This window comes from Silurus meridionalis, chromosome 7, assembly GCF_014805685.1.
Source record: "Silurus meridionalis isolate SWU-2019-XX chromosome 7, ASM1480568v1, whole genome shotgun sequence".
NCBI classification, from domain to species: domain Eukaryota; kingdom Metazoa; phylum Chordata; class Actinopteri; order Siluriformes; family Siluridae; genus Silurus; species Silurus meridionalis.
In genome coordinates, this window is record NC_060890.1 from 3,036,546 (window position 1) to 3,046,346 (window position 9,801).

The window sequence follows — 9,801 nt, forward strand, 5'->3', positions numbered from 1 at the left end:
ACTTTACATGCTTTGTTAATTTTCATAGAAGAAACTAAAAAGTGTAAATAAATAGAAAATAAAGACAATAAAGACCTTTAGTGCATATATATATATATATATATATATATATATATATATATATATATATATATATATATATATATATATATTTTTTTTTTTTTACCTTCCCTATTAACAGGGAAGGTAAATATGTATGGTCTAGATCCTTTTCTGTCCTTATTCATTCCTCTTTCTTTGTGCTCAGTCATCTTTTATGAAGTAAACCAACGGCTGTAACTGGATTTGAGAACATTGTAGTCTGGAGTGCATCCATTTGAGATAAAGTGTAAACACTATTTCATAACCTATATAAATAGTAATTAAAAAAAAAAAAAGAAAAACCAAATAAAACCATTAAAAAAAATCAGTTTGAATGTAAACAATAGATCATTTTCAACCATCTGCTGCATACAGATAATATAAATGATATATATAGTTAATAGACAGTAGATAATATAAATTTATTCTCTCATTTATGAGAGAAATAAAGTCAGGGAAAAGGAAACAGACAGATGTCATAGCATCATTGTCATTTATTTCCCTGAGGGGAATATATTATTTGCATATATAAAAAGCACAGTGTTTATACAGTGATATACATGTGAACACACACACACACACACACATTAAGCATCACATCTTTCTAAAAGCTTGCTGAAATCACAAATGGTAAGGACAATTAATTATTTCTATTTAATTTCAAGAATATGTGCAGGTAAAGTTCAAAAATATTATGTTGTATACTCGCACACAATGTCATTATTGAATGATTTGATCTTTAGGTAAAAAATTATAATTTTATTTCATATTTTGCTATCGCTTTTAATAAGTGCTTGTTGAATTATTCCGTTTAAATTGTTTACAAGTTCAGATATTAAACCAGAATGTTGGATTTGTTCAGTTGATTCATTGGTGTAAATAATATAAATATCCTCTCAACATTAGACAATATATCGTCTGTAATATTTACGTTCCAGATCTCGTTTTTTTTTTGTTTGTTTTTTTTGGGAGACACAGTATTTGTCTACTCTTTATATGATCTCTATGTGTATATGCATGCATTTAACAGCATGATTGTGACATTACACACTTATTATGATAATTAGATTTATGTAAAAGATGGAAAACATGAAGTCTGTTAGAACCTGGTTTGCATTTTTAGACTGATAAAAGCCACAGAGGTATATTTTTGCATAAATTAAGATCAGGTGGCATGATATAGATCTAGTAAATGAAAATATAATCAATAAAATAATAATAAGTGTTTATAAAAAAAAATCTACACACACTTGTTAAAATTGCAGGGTTTTAAACACATGGAACCCCTTTAAGTCAGGTCCGATATTTTCCACCTTAAATTTAAAAAGTGAAAACTTAATTATTTGGAGGGGAAAAAGAAAGAAGAAAGTGAAAAAAAAACTTACAATTACCTGAGTACATGAGAATGTATTTAAAGTGGAGCATGTAACTCTGCTTGGAAGTAATAAATAAAGCTCAGCTATTTCTGTAGGATTTTCTTGATCTCTTTATGTTCTCTTTGGACGATCTATCAACAGTGGAATTACAAAAGGCAGTCATCAACAAGTGAAGCAAATGGGGTACCGCAGCGACATTATCAAGAATAGGACGTCCTTCCAAAATAGACATAAGGACATGACACTTACTGTATTAATCTTCCAAAAGACCTGCAGTCTATAAATATCATAAAGCCATTCTAAATAACAACAAAAACCATGTGGCAACATCAATGTAATTAGAAAAAGGTAGGACTTTTTGGCAGAGGGTGGCACGGGGTGACACGGAGTGGCAACTGCATCCCTAAGATAAATCATTGCCACCCAATGTGCTTCAATATGATGACAAAAAGTTTAATGCTTAACTATTTTTAAAAGTATGTTGTTCAGTAGCTCTGACAAGTGAAGTCACATGACAACAGCGTGTTTGGTGGTGTCCGTCGATGTGCTGATTTAAATGTTGTTTCTGTGTATTCATTGTGTTTTTGACTTAAGTAAACCAATATTTGATCAATGGAGGCTTTGTACCTATATGTAATGTGTATTGTTTGTCATCGCACAGACTTAAACTTGTTACAGGTTTGCGTAGAACTCAAGACTTTTAAAGTTAAAGCATACAAATTGTTAGTAACAATGAATGAGATGTTTGTGTATTTGAACAAAACTCTTGAACATTGAAATTAATGCCTTAAAAGGAATTGGGGACTCTCCCACAATTTGAAAAAACAAAATACCTGGGTCAAGTTCAAAGGAATACAAGACATCATATATCATGTTCTCAGATCAGTTATTAAAAAAAACTGATAAGTGTGAAATAACCTGTAAATCATTCATCTTAAGCCAAATGCAGTGAGTAGTTCCATTCCATTAGCAGTTCCATTGTTATTTCCCATTCGGGAATTTTGAGCTGCGTCACTTTGGGAACATCCCCGCATTGTCCACGCTCTCAACCACGTGTGAAATCTGGCCAATAGGCAAGACGTGGCGTCATCGGCAGGCGACGTCGCGTGAAACAGGAAGCTACAAAATGGCTGTGAGGTGGTAGTGACATTAGCTTCTGCTTGTTCAGGTAAGCGCTTTGTGTGAGTATCTGGGGGGGGTTGTGCAGGCAGCAGATGTGTTGTTTGCTTAGCATAGGAGCATGCTTATTCGGCTCTTGAGGGAGCTCCAAGCTAGCTTGGCCGGTCGAGATGCAGAAGCAGTGTGCACCCAGAATGCTGGATGAGCGCTTCCTGCGGCCCGTGTCACAGCCTCAGTGCCTTCCCCGAACTACACACCGAGGGGTCCAGGTCCTGGGAGGCCCAGTATGCGGCGCATGCTTTTTCCCAATGAACCCTGCTGTACGCAATTGTGGTTGGGGCAAAGGAGTGCGTCTATGGGGCGATGCCACGTGTGGAAGAGACACTAGCAATCTATCTCTCCCCAGGTGGTGCATCGCTAAAGGCTTCAGTATGCCTATGAAAGCCGCTTTGGCTCTAGTAGGTAGGGCTAGGCGTCAGGTCAGGCTGCGGGTTGAGTCCACACGATGAGTGTGTTGCAGGCATACCAGGCTGACCTGCAATGAGAGATGGGATTCAGCTCTGGCGCTGACGATTAGGAGTTATGTTGTACTGTGGCCTGACACTGACCATTGATCGATCAATGTCAGCCCTGGTAGCCACAGAAGGGCTTCTGTTGCTCTTCCTGTGCACAGAGATTTCCGACAGAGACAGGGCTTTCCTTCTGGCTTTTTCTTCAGGAGACCATGGCGGCATTTTGGTGGTACTTCCCTGCCTCTCCCATGGGGCTGATCGGTGGCAGCCTCAGCCTGGTATGTCCAGGCACTGCTAAGGCCAGAAAGAGAGCATTGCCACCCAGTCCCCGTAGGAAGGTCCTGAGGTCCCCTGGTGACGCTCTAGGCCCGAGAAGGAGCTGGTCGACCTGAGGGTCATCCTCGCTTCTAATAAACGAGCCATGGTGCATAAGTCCTGACAGCTTACATCTTGGATGGCGGTGTACCACCGGGAGGCTAGGCCGTCGCCTCTCAGGAGGCTGTAACGGCTGCAGGGCACCGCTCCAGCTGCTCGGAGTGGGTCAGAGGCCAACCCCGAGGGGAACAGGAGGTGCGTGCTCTCCTGAGGATAGGGGCCATCAAGGTGGGTTCCCCTCAGGCCAAAGAGTCAGGCTACTACAGCCTGTTGTTCCGAAGAAAGATGGCGGGATTGCGTCCGATCCTAGATCTCCGCTCCTTGAACCACTCACTTAGGAGGCTCAGGTTAAGGATGCTCACTCTTAAAGAGGTCATGTCTCAGGTCAAGTCCAAGCTCATCACGGCACCCCACAGGGTTGGTAGTGGATGCTATTTCATCATCTTATGAGTCCTTTGGTCTCCCCGCTCCGCTCGGGGTCAAGGCTCACTCCACGCGGAGTTTGGCAGCTCTACGGCCTGGTCATGCCACTCCGGGACATTTGCAACGCTGGGGGCTAGTCCACCCCGCTAACCTTTGTTGGGTTTTATGACCTCAACCTCAGCAGGGTAGTCTCACCCCACAGCGTCACATATCGACGCTGTGGATGTTGCGTCGGACAGCGTCCACATCCGACGCCGAGGGTACCCCCTTCGCGTCGCTTTTCGACGTAGAGAGATGGTACCTCCCTTCGCCTCGCTTTTCAACGCAGATGGTTGAGAGCCCGTGTGCTACACTTTTCAACGCAGATCGCTGTCCTATACACTGAATAAAGTATTATCTATCATAATAAGTGTACAGGAATAATTTTTAAAGTTCGAAAAATCCTGAAGATGTCCATAGCCCTAACCCTAACCCTAACCCTAACCAAACCCTAACCCAAACCCTAACCCCAACCCTAACCCCAACCCAAACCCTAACCGTAACCCGCAAATGGGGTTCTGTCCATCTGCATCAAAAAGCGAAGCGAAGGGTTTCCCGTCCCTATCGTCGGCGGCGCAAAGGGGTACCCTCGGCGTCGGATGTGGACGCCGTCCGACGCAACATCCACAGCGTCGATATGTGACGATGTGGGGTGAGACTGTGTTGACCTCAGAGCCACTCCAGGCTCCTCTGGCTTGCATGCAGGTGCTGAGGCCCTCACACATTAGGCAGGTTCTGGTCAGTGTGGCATGATTGGATATCTCGTTCTCAAAGCGCTGTGACGCAGCTCGAAGTTCACGAATGGGGAACATCTCTAGGTTACGTATGAAACCCTAGTTCCCCAAGGGAACGAGACACTGCGTTCCCATGCCACACTCCCTGCATCCCTGTGGTGCTTACCTTCTCTCTTCTGCAGAAGCTAATGTCGCTACCACCGCACAGCCATTTTGTAGCTTCCTGGTTTGTGCAATGTCGCCCGCCTTTTGGCCAGATTTCACACAAGATTCAGAGCGTGGACATAGCATTGCGATACATACGTAACCTAGAGACATTTCATAGAAACAACCATGACATGATTGAATGATATTTTACTGCAACATGATTGGCTGATTGGATATGCAAATGTTTATAATACAGTGTCACTGGGCTGTGTTGAGAATGGATTCAGTCCATGGTGATATTTTGGGATTTCCTGGCAACCCCAGTGTTGCAAATGTCCTCCACTGAAGGGTAGGCTGCTCCTGTGAGAAAATATACAGTTAATTTAGAGAAGTACATTTTGTAAAAGTGAGCTAGTCAGTGAAGAACTTTGGAATCCTGGGGATGCCCTTTTTAAAATCTTGCTTAAAATTGTTGAGAATTTTGGCTCTCAATATAATGTCCAATTTAATGCATGCAAATCAGGATTCATATTACAATAATAGTATCCAAATGTTCCTCATGCTACACATTCATCTTTATTATCGTATTGTGTTTGATAAACATACATGTGCATTTATTTAAAACATACAAATCTATCTGCTTTAAAATTATATCTTGATTACGTGAAGTAATAATAAGTGGATATGTGATAATCTGTCTAACTGCAGGCGTCCAACTGTACTGATATCAACAGTCTACTCTACAACAACTACCTCTCCACCATGTATGCTGTAGAGTCTGTCATTGGCTCCCTCTGCAACCTGTTTGTGATCCTGGTCTACATATTCTGTCTGCCTTCTTGGAAATCTACAAATGTGTATATGTTTAATCTGGCAATTTCCGACCTCATCTGCATGGCCACCTTAGCTGCACTTTCCTACAACTACAAGAATAACCTAAAATTACCCCCTAATCCATGTGTGGTTGTTCGCTACATCCTTCATGTTAACCTGTACGCCAGTATTGTCTTCATGCTGTGGGTGGGTGTGGACCGATTATTCCTGATGTGGTACCCACAACGCACCCACTTTCTTTTGACTTTAAAGGGCTCATTGCTCGTCAGCTTCCTGAACTGGATTTGGGTGACAATCGAGCTTGCTCCTTACATCTACTTTATTATCGATGACTTGGTGCACAACAAAATGTGTAAAGATTTTGGCAGCTTGAACCAAACCATCCCTGTCCTACTTTACAGCTTGTTGCTTAGCGCATTTGCATATGTGCTGCCACTGCTGGCCTTGTATCTGTTATCCAGTAGGATGGTTTCTCTGCTGAAAATGAGACAGGAAGTGCTCGGGACATCCTTCGAAAGGCCAATGAACATCGTAAAGGCTGCGGCGGTCATGCTGCTTGTGCTCTACTTGCCATTTCACATCATGAGAAACATGCGCATCATATCACAGCTTCCTCAGTTGGAAATGTCACTGTGCACAAAGACCTACATTGAAACGGCATACATAATAGTACGGCCAATTGGATTTTTCCACAGTGTCATAAACCCTGTGTTTTATGTCCTAATGACAGACAGGTTTAAAGAGATCTTACAGGACAAGTGGAAGAAGATTAGAAGATTCACCTAGAAGTCAAAAGCAAACCTTAATAAGCAGAAAATTAGCCTTAATTATCTACTTATTTTGATGCATATTACACTTGTAGCTATGTTGTATTTTATGCATGGATCAAAAGTATTTATTTCATTCAACTAGTATACATTTATCTATACAAAATAAAAATGTATAAAATACTGAATTAGTCCTGTACATTGGTAAACGTTCTGTCTTTGCTATTCAGTAAGGGGGAAAACTGTTACTTACTGTAAACTGTAAACTTAGGTACTGATGGAGGTGAGGAGATCTGGGGTGCAGCCAGTGTTCCAGTTCATTTTTAACCCTACCCATGTAAACCTAATCTTCCTAGAGATCCTTTTGTGTCCAGGGGCTTTTAATGCTGGAAAGGTGTGGGTCTCATATTTCAAATAAAATGAAAATGTAATGCTACCAAATCCACAAAGACCCTACACAACTGTGTGCCTCCAATTTTGGGAAAGAACCATATATGGCTGGAAATGGGAGGCGTCCCAATACTTTGTACATATAGTGTTTTGAGTCTTGTAAAATAAATATGAGGCAGAATATTTCAAGTTGTTTATTACATTGTAACACAGAAAAAGAAAATGCTTATGTGTTGAAGATTTGCACCACAACAACATGAACATGGACATGGGAACTGAAATCCCCTATCAACTTCCCTAGAGACAAAAAAAAGGAAAGTCAGCAAAAATATATATATATATATATATATAAATAAATAAATAAATAATAATATTTCCAATTCTCATCAGCAGGTGTTTTCTGACCACACTCTTCATTTTATACAGCACAGTTGAGTCTATTCAAAATAACACATACAATGGAACTGCACTTAACAATCACAAGAGTGAGCTTTTATTGTTCTAAATATCCAGAGAAATAGTATGTTATAATAAAACATTTCTACATACACAAATACAATATATTTATTGTTAAAAAGATTCATTATTTATTAAAAAAAATATTATACTGTTTATTTATTAATGGCTAATAAATGGCTTAATTATTTAGAAATATTTAAAAATCAGCATTTCTTACATTAAATATTTATTATTTAAAACTGTTTATTAATGGATCAGTTTAATGTGTTTTCTGTCTAAAAATGTCTTTTTACATACAGCTTTTTTTTTTTGAAGGAGCACTTTTTCTTAGTAGTGCTTCTTTATCTTACCATTTTACATTTCTTTTTTACTCTGCTTCGTCTTTACATTGTATATCAAGGGGTCCAGAAACTACAGCCAGTGGGCTAAATACTGAATTTGGAACGGCCCTCTGAAAGTGTGATGAAAAAGAGATGTTTTTTCAAAATACAGTGGAACCTCGGGTTACGAACGCCCCGGCATACGTATAATTCAGGTTACGAATCGCAGTTCATCAAAATTTTTGCCCCTGGTTACAAACAAAAGTTTGGGATATGAACGTCGCGCACCAAAAAAATCACAGGCAAGTCGGTTGTTTTCTTATCGCCACCCACGCTCTATCCACGCGTATCGGGATACGAACTTTTTAGGTTACGAATAAAGTACCGGAACCAATTAAATTCGTAACCCGAGGTTCCACTGTATTATTTTTTTTACACGTGAAATGGTGCGCTGCATGGAGAGCGCTATATTGGTTAGTTATAATTTATTAGTTATATAATCATATGTATTACCGAATATATTCATATTTATTTTCATGATTCAGTACTATTTACATTTTTTTTATAAAGTTCAGTCCATTTTAACATAGAGTGTTATGTTTGTTGTTTTTTTATTCAGTTTCTATTTTAAAAACTATTGGTTGATTAATCGGTCATCGGAAAGTACGATCCAATCTAGCTATCTGTATCAGCAATATCCGCTATCGGTTAACATCTAGTTAATAATGTAGCCTAATTGTTTGTTAGATTCACCCCCACCATATATGCATATGTAAGTAAATGTTTTGATTTTAATACCAATGAATATGAAAAATGTCATTACACTATAAAATGGAGATTGAGGGTTAAAGTTAATGTAAAATGTGGGTTCAACTTAAACAATTAAATAAGATTGCAGGTAGTTTAAATAGAATTAAACTTAATTCAGCAAATGTAAATAAATATTTTATGTATTTTACTCATTTTTGGATGCAAACCCTATGAGTAAATATATTGAGTAGATTTTAAGTAAAGAAAATTAAAGTCACAATAAAATTATGTATTTTAATAAAAACACAATCTTTGCCTTAAATCAACTCATTCATATTTCAAATAAAGACCTCAAGGTAAGATGTTTTGTCTCATTTTAATGAACAAATGTCTCAGCAGCAATATTGGTCCTAATGCAATTTGTCAGACTAACGTTAAATTTACTGCACACGAACGGCAGAAGTTAAAAGCTAACATCATTAACAAGTGCTTAAAGTAACTTGAAGTTAGTGAAGTCATGTTCACAGAAAAGTTCACTTATAGGTGTTGAATTATACCCTAATTCATGAAAAACGTCTTCATTGCCAGTTGCAATCACCAATAATTTACTGTTAATTTTACATTTCATTACCATTATCTTTTATAGCATGTTACAGTAAAAATACCATTAGATTTAATCTCAAGTTAACTCATTTTATTTGCAGAAACCGACTGCACTTAAATTAACCAACTGCCTTTTGTTAATATTTATAATGTTTAAGTGATGTGAGTATATTAGTACTGAAAAAAAAACATTTTATTCCCCAAAGAAAAACATATTGAATTATGCAAAATCATTAAAAGCATCAATTCAAGTCAACTCTGAAATTAGCGACGAGATTCAACACTTGTGAACGATTAGAATCACTGAGAAACAAAAGCAGAGAAACACAACTTACAGCCAAAGCCAAAGACGAATAAACTGAAAATAAAACATTAAACCTCCCATGATCCAGGCAGAGGATGAATAAACTACACCAAAAACAGCATTGCCAGCTTCAATTATTACAAACCAGTGTTTATTTCTGTCATATGTGTACAAAAGGTTTAACTGAAAATGTTGGTATTGTACTTTCATGTGAAACATCATAATTGTGATCAGTGTTTGCTGTAGTTGTTCAACATTGACATTTTAAAGATTGTTTTTGTATTGGGGTCTTTTGTCATTAGTTGTGTTTAATAAACACGGTATTTATAGCAATAAAAACTCAAAATTCTCATGAACAAACCCACATCTGTTTTTAACCACACAGAGACATCAACAAAATTTATCTCGTCAATCTCGACATTGGTGGAATTAAAAAAACATAAAAAATCGACAGGGAAAAACTCAACCCTGAACATCGCAAAACAGTTCTTCTGAAAAGTCACAACAAAGCAAACAACCCCAAAATAAAAACAGATAAAGAAAATAGTAAAAACATTCAGCTGCAAAA

General features: G+C 38.3%; 1 protein-coding gene across 1 annotated transcript; it reads left to right on the plus strand.

Moving 5' to 3' along the window:
* The first annotated feature begins 687 nt into the window (after nt 1-687).
* On the plus strand, nt 688-6,426 carry LOC124388794 (succinate receptor 1-like). Its single transcript, XM_046853819.1, has 2 exons — nt 688-711; nt 5,515-6,426. The coding sequence occupies exons 1-2, from the start codon at nt 709-711 to the stop codon at nt 6,424-6,426; spliced, it is 915 nt and encodes a 304-aa protein (XP_046709775.1). The 5' UTR covers nt 688-708.
* Nucleotides 6,427-9,801: the final 3,375 nt, after the last annotated feature.